This window comes from Heterocephalus glaber, unplaced genomic scaffold, assembly GCF_053883595.1.
Source record: "Heterocephalus glaber isolate CG9 unplaced genomic scaffold, H.glaber_assembly_v1.0 deba00001586, whole genome shotgun sequence".
In the NCBI taxonomy this organism is placed as follows: domain Eukaryota; kingdom Metazoa; phylum Chordata; class Mammalia; order Rodentia; family Bathyergidae; genus Heterocephalus; species Heterocephalus glaber.
Window position 1 is genome coordinate 3,719,652 of NW_028258364.1, and position 23,193 is coordinate 3,742,844.

The window sequence follows — 23,193 nt, forward strand, 5'->3', positions numbered from 1 at the left end:
AAGATTTATGTGAGAATGTTGGGTCAACTATCAGTATTCACCTAATACTTAGTAGGTGGAGGTCATCTTGCTGTTTGCTATTTTCTGCCAGCAAGCTAGGTCACAGTTTCTCATTGTGTCTTTCTGCAGCCTTATTTTGGTGTCTTGTCTCCAGCTTTGGGTTAAGGAGCAGTGGCAGAGCAGGCAGCAACTGGATTCCATGTTTCTGGGGATCTAAACCACCAGCGTCAAGTGTGTTAAGAGTTGGCTATGGTAGTTGTGGATTCGGGATTCCCGGACTGCCAGTAGTACTGCTGTGGTCTTCTTAGTTTTCCGAAGGCAGCCTTCTGAATCCTCACCTCGCCAACCCAGGAAGAATCAGTAGTTTCCCTGCCAGTCAGTCTACACTCCGCTCCCCCGAGCCCTCCAACAGTTTTAAACATCTTATTCTTTGCACTCAATTCCTCGCAAGCTAAAAATTGATTTCTGTTTCTAATACACAACCTACTGTAGACTGTTGGCATTTGCAATTGTTAGGGTTGATGTGGGAAAAAAATTAATTGGAGACTTGCTCATCTATTGCTAGAGTTCCTGAAAATACGCTCCTATTTGGTGACATGAAGAGGGTTACTAATGACCCTCGAGGATTATGAAACAAATGAAAATGATACATTTCATAAGCTAAACAAAATTCCTTCCTTGCCCAGCCCCACTCTAAGGAGGTTATAGCATCGCACTCACCAAGTCCCCAACTAGCTCCCTCAGCCAGGGACTCCTAGCGTCAACCCGCCCCTCAGCATAGAGCAACCGCTGCTTTCGTAGCTAGGAAACCGTTGCTAAGGCAGCAATTCTAGCGTCACAATCCCCGCCCTCCCAGCCGTATTGATTGACGGTCATTCTATCCAATAGTCAAAAAGAAGGCACTTGAGGCTCGCCTCCTTCTACTCCCTACCAATAGCGTGGTGCTCCCTCCTTTCTCCGCCCACCGCTAAGCGGAAGTTTCCTCTGGGGCTGCATTTCTTAAACGACTAGACCGCCCCTTCGCACTTGCGCAAGCTGCTGAGAGGGAAGCGGCCGGAGTTTAGCAGGCCGGTTGAGTCCCTGTACCAGCCAGAACCGCCCCTGCGGTGGGAAGCCGGAGACTCTAGCCCCACCCTGGAAGAGGAGAAAGGCGTGAGGTTAGTAGCGAGTTTCTTCCTCAGACTGCTAACTCTGGTGGAAACCTTGTTTGCTTCTGTGACCTCTTCCGTTCCGGAAAGGATGAGAATATAGTCTGCTGGCCTGGGATAAATTGGTCCAGCACCCTGCAAGAAGCACTGCAGAGGGAGAGGACTGTCCTCTCCGCGCAGTTAGACATTTCTCAGCTCCCACGATGCCTGGGCTTTTAGCCATTTCCCGCCTGCTTGGACGACAGGGATTCTGCCATAGTAGGCACCACAGTGCAGGGAATAGGACTGCCGAATGGTAGGAATGGTGGAAAGGAAGTGGGATTGAGGGCGGGAGGGTCTTGGAATATACAAGAAACTTCACTGAATAGGAGAGGACTTTTACACATGGTATGGTATTGTAGGGGTAGGAATGAAGAGGTGATGGTGTCTCAAAACTCCTAATCTTTGATTGCTTGTATATTAGGACCCCTTTCATGCCTCCTGCAATCCTTCTCTAGAATAAATATTTACATTTCTAAAGATCATACTGAATTCTCCAACGTTAGGAAGAATATTAACTTTTGCCTAGACTTTCTTTCCTTTATTTCCCTTATCTCTTTGAAGGTAGGGCAGAAAAAATATGCAAAGTACATTCCTGAAGCAGCCTTCCAAATCACTCTTTATACATTAGTAAATGAATCATGACACGTTTCCCAAAGCTATTAGTCTGTCTTGTTCCATTATATCGCAGGCAGACACTCAAACACCGCAACCATTTTTTTTTTTTTGGTACCGGGGATCAACTCAGGACCTTGCACTTGCAAGGCAGGTGCAGTGCTGCTGAGTTAAATCCCCAGCTGTAATCATTTAATCTCCTTAGGCTTCTGGGAAATAGGTAACGTTGTCTTAACATTAGAAGTGATTTTTCAGTAAAAATTAAAATTATATAAATTCAGGACATTTTGTGAATTAAGTAAAATGTTAAGTCATGTAAGTATAATGGTTTTTCAGCCTATTTATCTCACCTGGAAAGTTGCTGTTGATCAGTCAACTTCATCTTTAACATTAATTTGAAAGGCATTTCTAAGACCTAGAAATGAATATTGACTAACTGTATACCCAAGTTAATTCCAGTTTCTAGGCTTTCCTAGATCTAGTGACAATTAAAAGGTTAAACAGGGCAGGGGATTTAGGTCAGTGGTGCCGCAGGCTGCCTCACAAGCACAAGTACCAAAAAAAAAAAAAAAAAGCCAAACAATTATGCTAGCCTGTTTTTACATCACTGTGATTTCAACTCTCATATTTATGATGTTCTAGTAATATTCTAATGATAGGCTAAGATTCCAGTTTTTTATTAAGGTATATTCAGTCTTGAAAATAGCAGTTACCAATTTGATTTTATAATAGAATTTTAACAATAATCTAGGAAAATATTAAGCCCATAGTCATTCTTAAATCTACCCAATTCATTAGATGCTTTCTACATGTCATACACTATGCCAACTACTGAATGAATCAGAAAGGAGTTGGGGTAGACTTAGAGTATAAAACATTAGTAAAGCACAGGAACCCATAGATTAGTGGGGGAAATAGACAAAAAGATAAATAACAGTGTTTTAAATACAGGTTACTACTGCTTTGGGAGCATGGAAAGGAAGGGCTAGTCCCTGAGGCCTTGGAGAGAGCTATATCAAATTTGTGGCATTTGTCTTAGGTTGTGACAGATGTAGAATTGAAGGAGGTGAAGAAAAGATAGGCTGTTCAATGCAGAGGTAACATGTACAAAGTGACAATAAAGGATACATTCTGGCAAGTTCATGGAATTTTTAAGAAAAGGTAGAAGAGGAGTCTGATAAATAAGGTTGAGGTTAGGTTATAGAACACCTAGATTTAAAAAAAGCAAAGACTTTATTTTCTAAGATAAATAAATGTTTTTGGCAATGTCTTATTACATTTATTTTGCTTTTTCAGAGACAATTCTGACAACCACATGAAGGAGAAACCCTCTTTAAAAGTAATTACAGAGCTTCAACTAAGGCAATGCCAAATAGGAATCACGTCAACTCAAGAGGTAGTTGAAACTCAGATTCATGCTGGAGGAATACTACCAGTGGCATCTGTCTTCTCTTCTTTCTGTTTTGTACTTAAATTTAGGATACCAAATGTGGTGAAAAACACTGATTCATTCACTTGTCAAATATTTATTGAGTGCCTCCAATAGCATTATTGGGCAATATTCTTCTAGGTACTTGGGTACCTTGATGACTAAGATTGCTCAACTGAAAATAGCATACCAACAGAGTGATAATCCATAAATAATCCATGAACTATACACTATTTTATAAGGTGATAAGCATTACAGAAGAAAAGAGCAGATAAAGGGTATACAGAGTATAGAGGGTAAAGAACAGTTTGTGATAATGAATAGGATGCTCAGGGTAAGATTCATTGAAAGGAGATTTAAGAAAATATTTGAAGGAGTTGAGGCAGTACATTTCTTGGAAAAGAGCACTCCAGGAAGCAGGAACCACTAAAACAGAAACATTAGTGTAGGGAGCATGCCTTGTATGTCCCAGGCACAAATAGGAGGGGAAAGCAAAGTGTAGGAGTAGGAGGAGGTGTGTCAGGGAGAGGAACACATGAGGGCATTGTAAAGACTGTGGTTTTTCACTTGGAGTGAATTGGGGAAATTTTGCAGGATTTTGAGCATTTCAGATCTGAGTTTATTTTTGAAAGGGACTCCTGTGTCAAACAAAGAAGACTGTCTTCTGAGTTGTTTTTAAATAGTGAGATGATATTTTATGAAAAGAAAACTTCTTCTCCTGTCAAAATCCCAGTTAAATAGTCTGACTCTGCTCTTCCATTACGTACTTTAAAAGTTAAAGCAATATTAAGCTAGCAAGTAATAAAAACAGAGAACTGTTTGTGGAAACATTGGCATTGATGCATAGCAGGACAAGAATGAGAATGTGTCAGTGCAGTGCCAAGAATAGTTGCCAAAGGCACTTATTATCTTTGAAATTATCCATTTCACCATCCCCTTCACTGTTTTTGCTTTTTTTATACTCAACCCCTTAGAAGATGAAGAATTGTTTTCAGTTTTTATTTTGTGTTCATGGTAGCTCATTGCAGCCTCTTCAAAATAATAATTTAAGAGCTCTTCCAAAGTTTAGAATTCTAAGACTATTTTTCAGTTACCACTCAGATTTGGAATAGCTTCTTCAAATGCTGAAACAGATCTTCTTTGACTGTTTATTTGGAATCAACTTTATGAATTTTTTGTAGATTAGTTTTGTTTAAATAATTTCATGCCTTCTTTGGGAAATCTTGTAAATTCAATACAGACTAAATCTGAAAGAGCCCATGATTTTTTCCTTTTGCACTAAATTCTTTCCCATTCGTGTAAAAATATCTTGTGTTAAGCATTGTATAGACAGTAGACCATAAGCAGTATATGAACAAGGCTTAGAAGAGAGATTGAAAGAGGGAAATGAAGTAGAAAATTCTAAAGATAAAGAAAGAATAAGATACTATCATACTGGATAGTGAGGCAACCAGGAGGTACTACTGTGTGGTAGTTAATAGCATAGACTTTAGAATCTGACAAACCTGGGTTTTATTCCATACCCTTTTATTTACTAGCTATGAAATTCTGTACATGTTACTTAAATATTGTGCTTCATTTTCTACATCACTAAAATAGGCCAGTTGTAGCACCTACCTCATCTCATTATTGTGAAAGCTACATCATATAATACATGTAAAGTGCCTCATATACAGTGAGTTCATACATTAGAAATGAAGAACAAAAACAAAAAAGTCAGTTTTGTTATTTGAAACTTGTTTTTCAACAAATAATTCTTTGAGCAACTGGATAGCCATAAAGGGGGGCGGACTTTTTGCCTCACACCATTTACAAAAAACAGTTTAAATTATAAACATACATGTAAGGAGAAGAGCAAAGTTTCACTCATTTTTCCTGACATAAAACCTTACTCCAAATCTGCAGTTAAAAACAAGATGATACTCACAAAAAATGCATACATAGACCAATGGAACTGAATTGAGAATCCAGAAATAAACCCATACACGGGTGGCCAGTTGATTTTTGACAAAGGTGCTAAGGCCACTCAATTGAGGAAAAAATACTCTCTTCAACAAATGATGCCAAGGCAATTGTATATCCATATGTAAAAGAATGAAGTTAGACCTCTGCCATGCAACATATACAAAAATGACCCAAAATTGATCAACAAACCAAATATAAGAGATGAATTTAAGAGGTGAATGAAACTCTTTTAATAAAACATTGAATTAAATATGCATAACCTTAGATTTGGCAGTGGATTCTAAGATATGATACCAAGAGCATGAATGGCAACATAAATAAGACCAGCAAAATTAAAAACTTTGGTGCATCAAAGTGTAGAGTCAAAAAACTAGACATTTTTATATGCAGGATGAGACAATGTATTTGCACATCAAATATAGTGGTCCCTTAGTATCTGGAGGAATTGGTTCCAGGAGCCCCTAGTGGATACCAAAATCCACTGGGGCATAAGCTCCTTACATAAAATGGTGTAGTATTTGAATATACCCTACACACAGCTGCCCATAAACTTTAACTCGTCTCTAAAATCATTTATAACTAATACAGTGTAAATAGTTGTTATGCTGTATTGTTTAAGGAATAATAAGATAAAAGAAGTCCATACATGTTCAGTACAGAGACAAGTTTTTTCCCATTTTCCATCCATAGTTAGTTGAATCCACAAATATGGAAATCACTGATACAGAAGGGCTGACTGTTCTTTGATAAGGGTCTAACATACAGAATATTATAGAAAGAATTCTTACAACTTGACAACAGCAAAACTAACAATCCAGTTTTTAAATAGACAAATTACTTGAATAGACATTTCTCCAAAGAAGACATACAAATGGGTAACAGACACATGGAAAGATTCTCAAGTACTACTCATTAGTCTTTAGGAAAATACAAGTCAAAACCACAGAGATATCACTTCACATCCATTAGGATGTCTTTAATTTTGCATAAATAACAGTAAGTGCTTTTGAATACTACTGACTAAATAGTGCCACCACACACACGAACACATACAATTCATGTCCTCCTAGTATCTCAGAATATGATCTTATTTGAAAATAGTGTCTTTGTAGATGTAATTAGTGATGAGATCACATCGGATTCAGGGGTCCTAAATCCAACAACTAGTGTCATGATTATAAAATAACCATTTGAAACAGAGGCTAGGATTAGAATTACACAATTCAAAGCCAAGGACTGCCTGGAGCAGCAAGAAGCTGGGAGAGGCAAAGAAGGATTCTTCCCTAGAGTCCTAAGAGGGAGCACTTCCCTGCCAAAATCTTAATTTCAGATTCTAGACTCCAGACCCATGAGAGCATAAATGTGTATTGTTTTAAGCCTCCCAATACTTTGTAGTAATTTGGTGTACCAGCCCTGAGAAACTAATACAGTGAAGGTGTGGAGAAATTGAAACCCTGGTACATTGCTGGTGGAAATGTTCAACTGCTATGGAAAAATTCGGCAGTTCCTTAAAAACTTAAACATAGAATTACCATATGACCCAACAATTTCACTTCTGGGAACTTTATATCCAAAAGAATTGAAAACAGGTACTCAAACACGCACACATAAATGCTAACCCACACAATTCCTGGTAGTCAAAAGGTAAAACAACCCAAATCGTTATCATTGGATGAGTGGATATATAAAATGTGATACACGTGGTGGAGTATTACTCAACCACAAAAAAGGAATGGAGTACTGATACATACTATAGTGCAGTTGAACCTCAAAAACGTTATGCTAAATGAAAGATAAAAGGTCACATGATTCTGTTTATATAAAATATCAAGAATAGTTAAGTGATAGAGACTGAAAGCAAATCGGTGATTGCCAGGGACTGGGAAAGAAGGGAACAGAGAGTGACTGTTTAATAGCTGAAGGGTTTGGGAATAAGAGGTAGTAGTAGTATAACACTGTGTATGTTCTAAATGCCCCTGAATTGTACAGTTTAAAATAGTTAAGTTTATATTAGATGAATTTCACCCAGTTTTTTAAAGGACTAAAACCATGAATCTTAAAAGAAACATAGAATATATTTTTTACATAAAAGTAGGCAAAACTTTCCTACATAGGACACAGAAAACAATAACAAAATTTTTTAAAAAGATAAATGGCTTAGGTAAATAGATTGCTAGGCAGTATTAAGGGCCACCTGAGGTTTGAGGTCATGAACCAAAAATGACACCAGTGAACATGGTTTTGTGTGTGTGTGTGTGTGTGTGTGTGTGTGTGTGTGTGTGTGGTCTGCTGCACCAGTGGAAGCATGGGGTAGACAGTTGGAGTTCACCAAGATTAATAGCTTTGCAGGGTGAGTATAATGAAATAAAAGAGGGGCACCAGGCGTGGTGGCACATGCCTGTAATCCCAGCATTTGGGAGGCTGAGACAGGAGGATCACCATGAGTTCGAGGCAAGCCTGAGCTACATAGTGAGACCCTGTCTCAAAAAAAAAATTTTTTTTAAGGGGCAAAAGACTAAAAATTGATATTTGTGCAAGGAAATGTTTGTAATAATTGACCAAAGAAACTGAAACCAGGTAGGGAGTTGATGGTATAGAAGAGGTGAAGGACAGTAAAATGTGGCAAGATCAGATAGTTATAAGACACGATGGGTCTCAGGATTGTCGAAGTTAGAGTCCTAGAGTATATTGTGATGTTACATTTTGATGCTATCTAGGAATATAGAACTGAAATTTTCACAAAAGAGAATTTGAAACTGAGTCAAATCTAATACATAGTTTCCTAGGCTGTCCTAGTTTTCCTCCCTAGTCCCAGAAAGCATATAGGAAGCCACACTTGAGAAATAGTGTCTTCTGTTGATCTTGAGATGTATCTTGAACTATGATGCTCTTCAGTTTCAAAGATGAATTTAGGTATTAGAGAAACAAGTGTATTAATGTTATGGCTGGTAGTAGCGGAAAAGCAAAAATCTTTCTTCTTTGCTTTTTAATATTTGAGATTTTAAAAATTGTGGTTAAACATGTGATTCAAAGAACCCTGAAGTATTAGAGGTGAAGAGACTTCTCTTCAGTACTTTGTGTAACAGGGAACTCATGCCTCACAAGGCAGACGACTTTATTACAAATGGCTTTTCAATTAGAGAACACCATGTTTAAAGTTTGTTTTTACTGAGCTATATAGTCTTTCTCTTACCATTTCCTATTCATTTTTATATTTGTTTCAAATATTATATAGATTAATCCAGCTGCTCTTGAGCCTCCCTTTAAATAGCACTGTCCTTTTCTTTGTAATATAATCATCAATCAAATCCATCTCTGTCCCTCCATCTGCTTTCATATTTCTTATCTAGATAACTGTAGAAGATTCTTAACTGGCCCTCTACCTGCAGTCTGGCACTCAGCCCGTTAGTCGTCTAAACTTGTTATCAGAACGGAAATAGATCTAAACCATTATTGATATTGTTATTATTAAAGCAAGCCCTCATAGACAGTATATGCCAAGCACTGTTCTAAGCACTATATTTATTCTTCATAATAACTCTGTGAATCTATTATCTTCCCCATTTTTATTATGTGGAAATTGAGAGTTAGGGTAGTCAGATAAGTTGCTGATGGGTACCCAGCTAAGAAGCAGTAGAGCCAAAGTCAAGCCCAGACTTCTAGACTCAGAAGCACAAACTTTGAAGCCCCATTTCAGGTGGTTTCTTAATCTACTTAAAACAATTCAGTGGTCTCCATGATAGGATCAAATGTAAGCTTCTTGACATAATACACAATGCCCTTCATAATCCAGCTCCTTTCCTCTTCTGAAGTATCCCCTACTGTTTCCCACTGCATTCTTTAGATTCACAAAATACCAAACTGCATCATCTCTTACTATTCCCTACTGCATTCTTTATATTCCCATAACACCAAACTGCGTGTATTACCCCAAAACACTGTGTTTTTTCACATATATGGCATTTACTACCATCTCCTTCAGCATGCTAATTCTTTCAAGTTATCCTTGAAGACTCATTCCATGGGGTGCCTTCTTTTGAAACAGTACCTGTTGCTGTGTGCTTTGTTTCCCCTTTTGGGTGAAGTGGTCATCCTTCATGCCCTGCACCCATCATTAATATTATACTACATCCTTGCAAGTGACTACATTTAATGGTAACTATATTTAAAGACAGGAACTGTATCTTACTTTTCTTTCTATATAGCATGAACCAAGAATCACAGTGAATAAAGTTCCAAGTTTTTTATTTGCAGGTGATGGATGATTCATGGTGATGGCTTGCAGGGTCATGAACAAAAGAAGGCACATGGGACTTCAGCAGCTTTCTTCATTTGCAGAAACAGGAAGAACATTCCTAGGCCCAGTAAAATCATCAAAATTTATTACTGATGAAGAATGTCATGAAAGTGTATTAGTCAGCTCAACAGTAAGGCTTCTTGAAAGTTTAGAGATGACCAGTGCCACAGGGCAACTTCTCAATGAAGCAGTTCAAGCACAGAATGACACATATAGAACTGGAGCCACCACTCTTTTGTTTCTTGCTGGTGCATGGAGCAGTGCTGTTGAAGAATGTCTCCACCTGGGTGTCCCCATTGCAATAATTGTTTCAGTAATGTCAGAAGCCTTGAACTCCTGTAGTGAAGAGGTTGTTTCCCTTCAGGTACCTGTCCACAATATATTTGACCATATGGGCAGCACAAAGGCAATTTCTGAACTTGAGACAGTTAGTGTCAGTTTGTGTCCTTTTCTACAAGACCCTTCAGGTGCTAGTTCAGTACAGGAAGAGCATGATCACAGAGATGGTGTACCTCAGTTAACCACTTACAATCTTTCCAGGAGACCTATTAAATCACCTAAGTTCTTCCAACCTGATGCTAAAATTGAAGCAGGTGAAAACACATCACAAACTCTGAAGAATAGTCTACATACAGACACCTTCAGAAAATCTATATTTATCCATAGTAGGCATTTTAACAGGACAGATAATAATCAAGGAATACACAAGCCAGATAGATTTCAGGAACAGCGTGGTGCCACTACTTTCCAAACTTACAGATGTGATGATCTGGCTGAGTTGGCAGTGGGCTTGAGTCATGGTGATCATAGCAGCATGAAACTGGTAGAAGAAGCAGTACGGCTGCAGTATCAGAATGCTTGTATGCAACAAGGCAACTGTGGAGTGCCATTTGTGTTTGACATTTCAAGACTCTTCACTTGCACTCTACCAGGCTTACCTGAAACCTTTTCTTGTGTTTGTCCAGGATATATCATGCTGGTGTCAATATCCTGTGCTGCTCTGATTAAGGAATTGCAGAATCAGCCTATTCGGGTAGTTCTTATTGAGGGTGACCTCACAGAGAGCTATCGCCACCTGGGATTTAATAAGTCTACAAATATTAAAACAGTGCTAGATAGCGTGAAGCTTCAAGAAGACAGCTCCGAAGAACTGTGGGCAAATCATGTACTACAACTGTTAATCCAGTTCAATGTGAATCTCATCCTGGTAAAAGGAAATGTATCTGAACACTTGACTGAAAAATGCATGCACAGTAAGCGGCTGGTTGTTGGGTCAGTGAATGGCCATGTGATACAGGCTTTCGCAGAGGCCACAGGAGCAGTGCAGGTGGCCTATATCACACAAGTGAATGAAGACTGTGTGGGCAATGGGATCTCTGTGGCCTTCTGGAGAAAACCCTTGGATGTTGTAGATAGGAACAATAGAATCCCAGTCTTATTAAAAACAGAAAGAATTAATTTGATTACAGCAGTGCTCGCTAGCCCAGTTAGTGCACAGATGCAAACCAAAGAAGATAGGTTCTGGACATGTGCATATCGTATATATCATGCTCTAAAAGAGGAAAAGGTCTTCCTTGGAGGCAGTGCAGTTGAATTTTTGTGTCTTAGCCATCTTCAAATTCTTGCTGAGCAGCCTCTCCAAAAAGGAGACCGTGCCTGTTTGGGATGGCTTCGTGATACTTCCTCTTGGCTAGCTTCATCTCTGGCAATATACAGACCAACTGTGCTTAAGTGCCTGGCAAATGGATGGTACAAATACCTCTCAGTTCTCCTATATAACACTGCCAGTTACTCATCAGAATTGGAAGCCAGCACATTCATTCAGCATCATCTACAAAATGCTATAGGCTCTGGCTCTCCTTCATCTTATATCTTGAAAGAATATAGTAAACTAGCTAGTGGAATTTTTAATTCAAGCATTTCAAACAAACTGGAGCAGTTTCCAAGAGTTTATGATGTTGTTACACCAAAGATTGAGGCATGGCGCCGAGCACTGGACTTAGTACTCTTAGTGCTGCAAACAGACAGTGAAATTATTACTGGACTTGGACATGTACAGATAAATTCACAGAAATTAGAGGGTTTTTTATTTTTGTAATGTTATTGTTATGTCTTTGAAAAATAATCCTTTGTAATAGATCATGCTAATAATAAATTTATTAATGGTAAAGTCATAGAGCCGAAAATGCTAGCTGCTTACCAAGAAGAAGAAAATTGATGTCTGTCAGTAACTGCAGGGTCTGAGAATATACGTTACTGGTAAACTAACAAATTAGTCTGTTGCTGTTTCATAGGACTCTACATAAGATGTATAAAACACCTAAGTGAGAGGAAAATGCCTTTTATTACTCAACAGCAAAAGCTATACCTAGAGCTTTATGTTAGTTTTCGTTAATTCCCTCTTTTTCTGAGTACCACAGGGTCAGTGAGAACCTACACACAGTGGATTTTGTTGTTGGAGAGGAACCCTGAGCTTGGGATATTCTCTGCTTTTTAATTAGCAGAAACAGTCCAGCTTTTTTGTCCAGCAGGAGCTGTTATCACATACTTCAAGGTCATTTAGTATAAACATAAACACTGGACATAGATTGGATAAAGATGAATCAAGTCTTTGCATTCTTGGCATACCCAATTAGTATGCAAAGGATGCTCAGACTCTGAGGTGGATAACCTCTTCCAGGAATTCATGTCATTTTTATTAGGCTGGGATTGGCAGGAGACCTAGTTGGAATAAGGTCACTGAAAATAAATGTAATCTCAGAGACAAGGTTCCTTAAACTTTAGGAAACATAGATGGAGATAGAAAATCTTTCCTACCAGACTTAACTCTGGTAAGCACAGAAGGCTACCCAGGCTATATTTCAGCCCTTCATTAAGAACAGCAGAGAGCACTGGAGTAATGAAACTGAAAAATTAACACTGGCCCATCCCCATCTCCACAGGTGTCCCTTCCTTTGATGGGATCCACAAAAATCCTTGTACATGGTTAGGGAAAAAGAGAAGCCACTTAATATCAAATTAAGTATAAGCAAAGATGAAAACAGACTGCCTTAGTTCTCTATGCTGCCATAACGAAATACCACACTGGGTAATTTAATAACGAATTTATTACCTCAGTTCTGAAGGCCTGGAAGTCCAAGATTACGATGGCACCATCCAATCTGAGCCTTCCTACTATGTCCTCATGTGGTAGAAGGTAGAAAGCCAAGAGAGTGTGAACACACACTATAGGCCCCATTTTATCATGACATGAATCATTCCTAAACACCTCCCAAAAGGTCCCGCCTCCCAACAGTTATACTGGGAATTAAGTTTCTAACACATGAGTTTCTGGAGGGGCTAAAAACATTCAGACTATAGCACAAACCAAACAGTATTACAATAGATAATGAAAATTCATCAGGCAGCTACATAGCAGGCAAAAATTATGTTCAAAATGAATTAAATCAGGGGCTGGGGATTTAGTTCAGTGGTTTCGCTGCCTGGTGCGCAAGCGCAAGGACCCGAGTTCAATCCCCGGTACCAAAAAAAAAAAAAAAAAAGAATTAAATCGTTTAGATTGAAGTTTTTGAAAACAGCAGAAGTTTAAAATGAAATCAGAAATTAAATTGCAAAGAACAGGTTGTGAACTGAGAATTCATACAACTTAGAAAAAGAAATGAGATGATGGTAAACACTTTGGACGAAATTACAAGTATACTTCCTGGAAAATATAATCAGACAAGTAAGTTTCATTCCCAGGAACTCAGAAAAACAAAGAAACTCACAACCTCTTCCAAAATTCCAACAGAGATCTTCATTATACCATTTTTCTTATTAAATGATTATTTTAATGGCCAGACTTTACAAAAGATAAATATCCTGTGTAAAGCATGGGCCCAATGTAACATTAGAGCCACTCTGAAATTTGAAACCATTAAGTTTAGAGACAGTTCTTGGTTCACTAGTTCATACCATTGCTCTACTCTAAAAGGCTCAATTGAATGGAGGGAAGGCAATGGTGGGTCAGTGTAGTCCAGGGTCTCACAGGGTGCAAGTTCCTTGATGTCAGTATACGTGGCAGGGTTTCCATGATCATAGCTTTGCAGACCCACAGATTCTTGTCCGGATAGCAGGAAATAATCATTAGGAGAACTAATCCATACTAACCAAACTCTTAGAGATTAATGTAAACTGATAGCTAATTTCACATATTTGTAACATAACTGACAGAAGACCAGGATACACAGGAACAGCCCAGAATTTTCTTTGTGTAGGAATTTCTTTAGAAAGCTAGTAATAGTGTTTATTAGGGCTGGAATCAAATCTAAGGCCTCCTCTGATACAACCACTGGTCACTCTTCAAGAGCCATTAGCCAGGAAGGAGAACTCTGGTCAGCTCTGATGCACACTATTCAGCCCTATAGCCCTGCCCTTTGGAGGCTACACCACAGAGTCTCCTTGAGTGACTTATAGCTTTTATTTGGGAGACATCTTCCCCAAAGTGACATAATCATTCATTCATTTCATGGTTGTTCAGTCTCAGAGAATAGTGTTATCTCCAGGTTCTGGGAACAATGGATTGTAGTCTCCTGTGGGCCATCTAAAGGTACTCCATTCTGTGACAGATGCACGACAATAGGAAGCTACCAACTTCTAAGATTCTGGACTTAGATTTAGGAGAATTTTGTTCAAATTCTGCCTCTCCGCCCCCATGTGACCTTGCACAAATCACTTAAACTTTGTAAATCTGTTTCCTTTTATCTGAAATATATATTCTGAAAGTAGTTTGGAGATTTCAATGACACGTGATAAACCTAACTCAATAAATATAAACTGGATGCTCATGTCTAGGTAAGTGAGTCAGGCATTTGGGACATTGTTATAAAACATTTTTGTGAGACTTCCATTCTTTAGCTTTGCAGTTTTAGTGATTCTCCTTTCCATCCTCGTCCTCCCACTCATTTCTGCTTTATAGTCATTAGAAACAATATCCCATAAACCCAAAGGGCTATGTCCCTTCTCAGGAGATAAGAGCAGTCAGAAAACAAAGTACTAAACATGATTTATCTAATTTCTTCAGGTGACTGGAGGAGATAAGAACCCAGGCAGTGGAGGAAAATATTGACAAAGCTTAACCATTTTTAAAGACTTGCTAGGCTCCTTGTGGCTTCTTCCACAGAGTAGCAGGCTATTTTCTACTTCTTGGATTTCCCAGCCTAACTCAAATTAGGGAGGCTGAGGAATCAGAAGCAGATGAGTATAAATCCATCCCTCTTCAGTGAGCTTGCCCTTATTATGTGTCTATGCCATCTGTACAAATGCTGCTGCCAGGTTCTTACTGTAACTTACCTGCCTTACTTTGGTATTATGTTTACATGGAGTAGTACTTCTCAACCCTAACGTCCTAAGAGAATATCTGAGGAACTTTTAAGAAGTACTTATGCCCAGACAGCAATGGCAGATGTTTGTTTAATTAGTCTAAGGTCAGGATGCCCAGCCTTGGTGTTTTTTTAGAGCTCCCTCGATGCTTATAATGTAGTGCTAGAGTTGAAAGCAGCTGACATCAAAGGATTTTTCTCTTGTGCAGTGGCTGCCAATCCCTGGCTGCACTTCACCTAGGGAACATTTAGACAAATCAGAAGCTCTAGGGCCCAGGTATCTGTATTTTTTATAGTTCCCCACATGACTTAAATGTGAAGCCCAACTGATAATCACTGTATAGTAACAAATAGAATAAAAAGAAATGATTTTAAAATACAAAGTAATTACTACCCTTCCCTGGGAAACTCAGCCCACATGCTCAGGGGAAAATACACAATTATAGCTTACCAAAAATCTGAAAAATTATACAGTTAGCTGCAGTCGGGGGACAGTGATGTAGGAAATGGGCACAGAGGTAAGGAAATGTAAGGTAATATAATAGATCTTCATGTATTATATGAAACTAAAATATCAGTGTGTAATTAACTTGAACTCAGCAATCATCTGCAGAAGTATTGATAGTGATACAAGGCACTTCCTCACACATGGCTTTAGAGGGAGCACTTCCCAGGCATCCGCGCACTGTCTTCATGGTGGTTCTATGAGACAGGCATTTTTATTATCTTCAATTTACAGACAAACTGAGGCACACAGGTTAAGTGTCTTGCCCAACCTATTTAGCAGCACAGTCTGGCAGGAGGCCATGGGAGGAGGAGAAGGTGGCTATGGGAGAAAAGAAGGCCATGGGAAGAAGGGCCATGGGAGTGCAGGAGAAATTCTATTTAGAATTTCTATTTCTCCTTATTTTTAACTTATTCTGTAATTGAATTTTTTCTTTATAATATAATTTACATATCCTATTAGCTAACCAGGACATGTATATATTTATATAAATTTGCCTCTATTGGGGGCACATGATCAAAAGTGTCAACATCCTTTCTCCAGGAGCTAATCTGGACACAAATAACAAACACAAACACATAAACTCTGCCTGTAGCAGAATATGAACTGTGTTTTAATAAAATAGGACATTAGGAGAGCAGATTCTCAATAAAAGATGAAAATGAAATAAATTTTTTTATCTGCTCTACCTTCTGTAAGTAAAACCATTTGAAACTTTTGAAATGTAATTTATAGGAATACTTTCACAGGAAATTGAATGGAACTGGAGTTCATCATGTTAAAGGAAATAAGCCAGAAAGCTCAAAAAGACAAATATCTCATGTTTTTCCTAATATGTGGAATCCAAAAAAAGATGGCATGAAAGTAGAAGAGAGACTATTGTTAGAGAAGAGAAATCCAGTAAGAGGGAGGAGGGTGTAAAGGAGGGTAATGAAGGAAGAGTTTGATCAAAATACTTGCATATATGAAAATACCACACTGAAACTCAATAAATTATAAAATTAATAGGCACTAAAATATTTTTTAAAAGAATATTCCTAAGATGATGTTATAAAAGCAGGAATAAATGGGAGTATTACATGATTACACATACATTACCACTTTATTTAGCCATCAATAATTCTTGATGGTTATGAAAATAAATTTTTTATATTAATTTGGTCTTTTTTCATATTTTATAGTATACAGTAGTTTTATACTTTTATGAATATTTAATAAAAGTGTGATATTAATAGTATATTGAGTTGTTTGAACAAGTATAATTTGGATTTTGTTTCAGTATCATATTTAAGCAATCTTTTTTAACCCAGTTTGTAAAGATCATCTTCTATGGGTTCTCATAGGTTTCATTTTCAATAAAGTACATTTTATTGGGGTGCAGTGTATGGCTAACGTTCATCTTTTTTCACAAGGAAGAAAAGTGTTTCAAAAGCTACAAATACTTCTCAAGTCAGTCTTTAAAAATCTAGTCTTTTGTTATTTTTACCTGTAGCTACTTAGTAATATATTACTGTGGAGCTTTTAAAACGGTTTCAGATTGATTCATGGGATTACACAATCCACGTTTTGAGTGGGGCAGTCATGCCAAATTATCCAGGCTATTTATGGCTTTCCATCCAGGCTCCTAGATCATGTTGTATAAGCTCCTATCCTGCATTTTTATCCTTGGCCTATTTTATTGCATGTTCTGGTACCTCCATTCTTCCTAAGTACTTCATTGCCTCACAGCCAGATTCCATTCCTTTTTGTTTTTAATTATGGATTCCTTTTTTCTCTTCATTTATTTACATTTCCACCCTGAGGTACTTGAACACATTCACCCTTTAATCCTTTCCCTTACTCTTCGGGAACATTTTTAGAGGAAACTTTCGGTCCTTTTTTTCTTTGTTTCCCCCACACACCAGTGTAACCATTATTAATATTGTGGGTATGGCTTTCCAAGATTCCTTCTTTATGTATGGATATAGATTTTTTTATGATCCAAAGTGGGATCATCAAACACACTGCCATATAATGTTTTTCTGTCAATTAATATATTATTCCTCAATATCATTAAAGTTCAGCAAAATAGTTTCATTGGTATCAATATTCCAGGACAATAATCTACTATAATTTATTTACCACAGGTTCCATCAGATATTTAAAAGTCAACTCCAAACTTGGGAACTATTATTAACAAGACTATCATAAAAGTATTTGGAACTTAATTTTTTCATGATTGTTTCCTTTGGATAAATTCTTAGTAGTAGATTCTAAGTCAACAGGTAGATGGACAGTTTTCAGCATTTTTGACATATTTTTGCTCTATTGTTCTTCAAAATGCTTTACCAAAAACAAGTGTAATTTCTTCAACTTTTGTAACCTCTAGAATTTTAGTTTAGTTTGACCAATTTGGGTGAAAATTCGATCTCATTTTATTTATTTGTAAGGATTATTGATTATTAATGAGAAAGAAAACTGATCTTTCCTTATTTTTTATAAAATATCTTTATTTTCTTCATTTGGTGTTCTGTTTAGAAACGTCTTCCCAACTCAAAGATCTTGTTGCAGTCATCTGTATAGACTGTTATTACTCTTTTGGTGTTATCTTTCACATTTAAATATTTAATGCATCTGGAGTTTATTTTATTAGACTATATGAGTTAAGACTTAACCTTTTCCAAATGGATACTCAGTTGTCCCAACATAATCAGAGGGTTTCTGTTGTCCATTGAGATAATTCTTAGCAGTAGGAGGAAATACCAACTGAAAAAGAGCATGTTCTCAGTTACTAAGAAACATTTCCATCCTTTTTTCATTACAAATTTGTGTTGTTCAGCATTCTACCATTATTTTTTTTTTGCCACCATAGTGCTATATACTAATGGAAAAAGAATATAATAGAAATTTGTTACATTAAAAACGCTTAAGAAAGGCGATGTTGTTACTGGAGCTTGGGGGCAAAAGCCCAGGTTCCAGGTTGGGGATCCCAACAGATTAGGCTCAGACATGACCCCATAATGTTCATCAAGGAGATGAACAGTGGTGAAAGGCAAAAAAAGAGCTTTAATCACCATGGCTATGCCAGGAGGACAGATAAGGAGGTTCAAGTTCTGTCTTTGAGGGGCTGACAGAAACTTTGGGGTTTTATAGAAAAGGGAAACGACAAGGGTTGAGGGTGTGTATAGCTGGGGCTTTGAATAGCTGGCACTAGGTGATCCTAGTCAGTTGGTGGTCTGGTTGATCAGTATCTGAGGACTTGTTCCGTGAGATCCTGGGAGAGCCATCATCACTGATGGGGGCAATTTGGTTCCCATCATAAGATGACAGCTCCTGAAAATTACCTAGTTACCCTTATCTTCGTGTTCAGTCTTAAAAGAAGATGAAATGAACTAGGTAAATTTAGGGATAATAAACCTTATAATATAGTCACTCCTTGGGTGATTAATGTGCCTACATGTAGAGCTGAACAGGTATCTGACACAAAGTTGTTTGTTTTTTTTTTGGTACTGGAGGATGGAACTTGGGACCTTGTGCTTGCAAGGCAGGCAGCGGAACCACTGAGCTAAATCCCGGCCCCTCTGACACAAAGTTTTGAGGTAATAAGGAGAGAGATTGAAGGCAGAGATCTTTCCTATTTTTAGTTATCCACTGGACATCTGCATCCTGGCATCTAAGTCCCTGTTGCATTATCCAAGTCTTTCTGTGTTATAATAACTCCTAAAGAAACACTCTTATTTCATTTACTCAAAGCTTTGCTCCTCAAATGAAAACAACACTGAGATTCCATTTCACTCCAGAAAGAATGGCTGCTATCAAGAAATCAACCAGTAACAAATGCTGGCGGGATTGTGGGGAAAGAGGAACCCTGCTCCACTGCTGGTGGGAGTGTAGACTGGCGCAACCACTGTGGAAATCAGTATGGAGATACCTCAAAGAATTAGGACTGGAAGTCCCATTTGACCCAGCTCTTCCCCTGCTGGGGATCTTCCCCAAAGAATTAAAAGAATCATACCACAGTGATATATGTGCACCCATGTTTATAGTGGCACAATTTTTAATAGCTAAAACTTGGAAACAGCCCAATTTCCCTTCAACTTGGTGACTGGATAAAGAAGATGTTGTATTTTTATTAAATGGAGTACTACTCAGCCATAAAAAATGAGAAACTAGAGACATTTATAGCTAAATAAATGGACCTTGAGACCATACTCTTAAGTGAAATAAATAGGACACACATGTGTAAATACCAAATAGTTTCTCTGGTGTGAGAAACTGAAAGTGTAAATAAGAATCAAAATGTAGAAGAGATAATGTGAAATAGGAAGATGAGACCTAAAGGGGAAGGGGAAGTGGGAGGGGTAGGGGAAGGAAAAGGAATAAATATGAGAAAAGGAAAAAACAGAAACAGTCTTTGTAAATAGGGAGGGATGAAAGGGAGGGAAGGGGAATGGGGGAAAAATAAGAATCAAGCTATATCATGTAAAGGTCCAAATTCCCAATATGAATGTCATCATATTGTATACCTAAAATGTACCAATAAAATTAATGAATTTTTTTAAAAAAAACTAAAGGTGTCTTCTTTCTTTTGTCCTGTAGGTGGCAAACTTTCCTTCCTATGCTCTCAAAAGTTTGGCCAGGTGAAGTGACTCTTGTTCCCTTAGCCTGTTACCCGCTCCTTTAAGTCATAAAGTTGAGCAAAGTTATTCCTATTACACTTTGGAGTTCTAAATTCCATTGACTTATATCCCTGACAGGTTTTGTTCCCATTTAAAGGGAACAAAAATATAAAATAATTATTTCTTAAAACATTAGAGTAAGGCCAGACTTGAAAACTAATTACCTACCCAGCAATATGAATGTACCTAATGTGACTGAACTATACACTTACACATTATCAAGGTGGTAAATTTTGTTATATATATTTTACTACAAATTAAAATTATAGACTAATAAATTTTTATTTTAAAAATAAAAAAATAAAGTAAAAAATAAAAATTTATTACATCATGTTATAACCTTGAAATATCAAAAATTGACCAATTATAGTCAGACTATTATAACATTTTATTGCAAATCAGAAGTAAGGCAATAGTGAATGAAATAACTTTTTTAATGATATAGAAACAAATTAACCTAGGTCTATTGTCACTGTAACCATATCAGTAAATTATAATGGGTTCAATTATAAGTGAAATATAAAATGTAAATCTCCAGAAATCAGAATATAAAACATAAAATTCAAAGAAACTATAATAACATTTATCTCTTTTGTACAGTGTATAGGAGATAAATGAATGGTCATTTTTAGAAAGAAGTTATTCAATAAAAAATTCATATTTCCATATTAACATGAAAACATTTTCAAACAATAGGAAGAACTAAATGTGACGCACTGTTTTAAATGTGTATAGCCATCAGGATTTTCCTGTCTCATGTCACATCTCACACAAATCTTAAATCTAGTAACTGCAACAACGAAGAGCCCTGCATAAAATTATATTGTAGCCCTCAAACGTATAAAAATGTATATGCATGTACCTGCACACACACATACCCTCTTTTGCTTTTCTTTGTCTTTAGTGTTTCCTTAGGACTTTTTTCCTTTTCCTTTTTTTGGCAAGGCTGGGGACCAAACCCAGTCCCTCACTTCACAATATTGGCACATTTTTTCTGTTTCCTCCCATCATCCTTAATTCCCTCAATCTTACTGTCTACAATTAATGCACTCATTCACATCAAACACTTTCATGGGTTTTTAAAAAGTACTCAGTAAAGATTTGAGTAAGCTGTAAAAGGGACAAATTGAAACAAGTGCAGTGCTAACATTTCACTGTTTCCTCATTACCTTCCTTTCTTGCTTTTCTTCTCTCTTCTCTCCTTTTTCTTTAAATCAGTGAAATCATCCCTAGCCTCCAGAAGAGCTCTTCTTACATTCACCCTCTTCCACAAACTCCCATTCTTCAAAAGGACCAGAATTAGAAGAGTTCTCCAGAAATAGGCATACTAGTAAATAAAATTTTCTCCATTTGATTTCATTTATAAGATTGACATTTGAATTCTACTTAGTAATAAAAAAAGAGATACAATTTACAGAAGGGACACAGAAAAACTTATACATTTGTTCCTGTAATGTAATGTAGAGCAGAGCACTTTAAGGCAACATTATGTGCTAGAGGAGAAAATATGAGAGATAAAATTCTCAGTGAGCAAGTGGAAAAGCAGGCATTTATCTACATTCTTGGAATAAACACAAGTTAGTTCAATTTAAAATTGTTCTTGGGGGCGAGGGGTGTGGCTCTGTGGTAGAGCATTTGCTGAGAATGCATGAGGCCCTGGATTCCATCCCATTACTGTTTAAAAGAAATTCTTCTCATGCATTTTTGACTTACAGTATTTTGAGTTTACAATGGGTTTATTGAAATGTAATCCATTGTAAATTGAAGAACATCTGTAACATACAAAGAACTATCCTTGCCCCCATCTGGAGCAAATAAAAAGAATCCTACTCTATAAAATGTAAGTCACTATTATCCTACAATGTGTAATGAGGTCTATTTCCAACTATTTTGATGTTTCTTTTCTGAATTATTTTTCATTTCTTTTGCCATTTTGGCAATCACACTAAAAATTTTGCTGTGTGTTTATCTGTTGATGTGAAAAAAATTCTTCTGTACACTGTCTCCCATGAGTGAAAGCAAACTGAGAAGTTCATAGCCTGTTGACAGTATTGGGCCCTGGTTTGATGTCCAAAAAAAGTAGACCTGTTTCCTGTGTTAACCTTAGAGCAGGGGGTGGAACAGGCTACTTCCCAATACTTTTCCACTTTGGACCAAACATCAAATTAAAAGAACTGAAACAGATACAATAATATATCTTTCTCTCACTACTTCGTTGAATTATACCTTAGTATCTTGTTAATGTATTTAAACTACCATTAGTGTTTTTTTGTTTGAAAATACTGGAAAGTTTTGTTGATTAAGTCATTTGTTTTCCTACAAATAATCATTTGTTCCACAAGTATTTCCAAAAGTGCTTATAAGTAACAGATAGGCACTTGACAAAATGCAGATTCCCAGACCCAAACTTTGCCTTTTAAATTAGAGCCTTCTTCGGATCAGGTAAATTTTTTGGGAGTAGTTTTTAACCCTGACTACATAATAGGGTTACCTAGAGGTGTTTTTGTTTGTTTTTACAGTACTGAAGATTCACACTGAACTATAGGTCAAGAGCTATAGGCCTAGCTCTTTTTTATTTTTTATTTTGAGTCATTTTATTTTTTATTTTAAGTCATTGAGCTGACCAAACTGGGCTCAAACTTGAAATACTCCTGCCTCAGCCTCCCAGAGTGCTGTGATTACAGGCATGTACCACAATGCCTGGCTCCTTTAGAGCTTTTAAAACAACGAACACCCTGGTTTACTCATTTCATCCCCTTAATTTTAATTTCTTATTCTAGGGTGAGGCCTACCCATCAGTGTTTTTTAATTCTCCCTGGTGGATACTAACTAGTATGCATCCAGGGTTGAGAACAAAAATTAATTTTAAAAACCTGTATTTTACTCCTGAGGCTTTCTCTAAAGCACAGTGGCTGCTGAACACAACATGAACTTCACAAGCCTAAGGTTGAGCAAAAGAAGCCAGACATAAAAGAGAAATAGCAATTGGGAATAACTGCTAAGAGATACAGGGTTTATTTTGAAGTGATGTGCACATTTTAAAGTGGTGAATTTTATGTGAAATATGTCTTAATAAAGACAAATAAAGGTGGGTCTGGTGGGAGGTGCCTGTAATCCCAGTGCTGAGAACAGCTGAGGCAGGAGGATTGCCAATTGAAGTCCCACCTGGCAAACTAA

At 37.2% G+C, this 23,193-nt stretch overlaps 1 protein-coding gene across 2 annotated transcripts; it reads left to right on the forward strand.

Moving 5' to 3' along the window:
• The first annotated feature begins 913 nt into the window (after positions 1-913).
• Bbs12 (Bardet-Biedl syndrome 12) lies at positions 914-11,667 on the forward strand. Of its 2 annotated transcripts, XM_004854939.4 has the most exons (3): positions 914-1,157; positions 3,099-3,198; positions 9,451-11,667. In XM_004854939.4, the coding sequence occupies exon 3, from the start codon at positions 9,465-9,467 to the stop codon at positions 11,589-11,591; it is 2,127 nt and encodes a 708-aa protein (XP_004854996.2). In that variant the 5' UTR covers positions 914-1,157; positions 3,099-3,198; positions 9,451-9,464; the 3' UTR covers positions 11,592-11,667. The 2 variants fall into 2 exon arrangements, with proteins under 2 accessions (XP_004854996.2, XP_004854995.2); XM_004854938.4 differs by lacking the exon at positions 3,099-3,198 and having other exon boundaries at positions 915-1,157.
• The last annotated feature ends 11,526 nt before the right edge of the window (positions 11,668-23,193 follow it).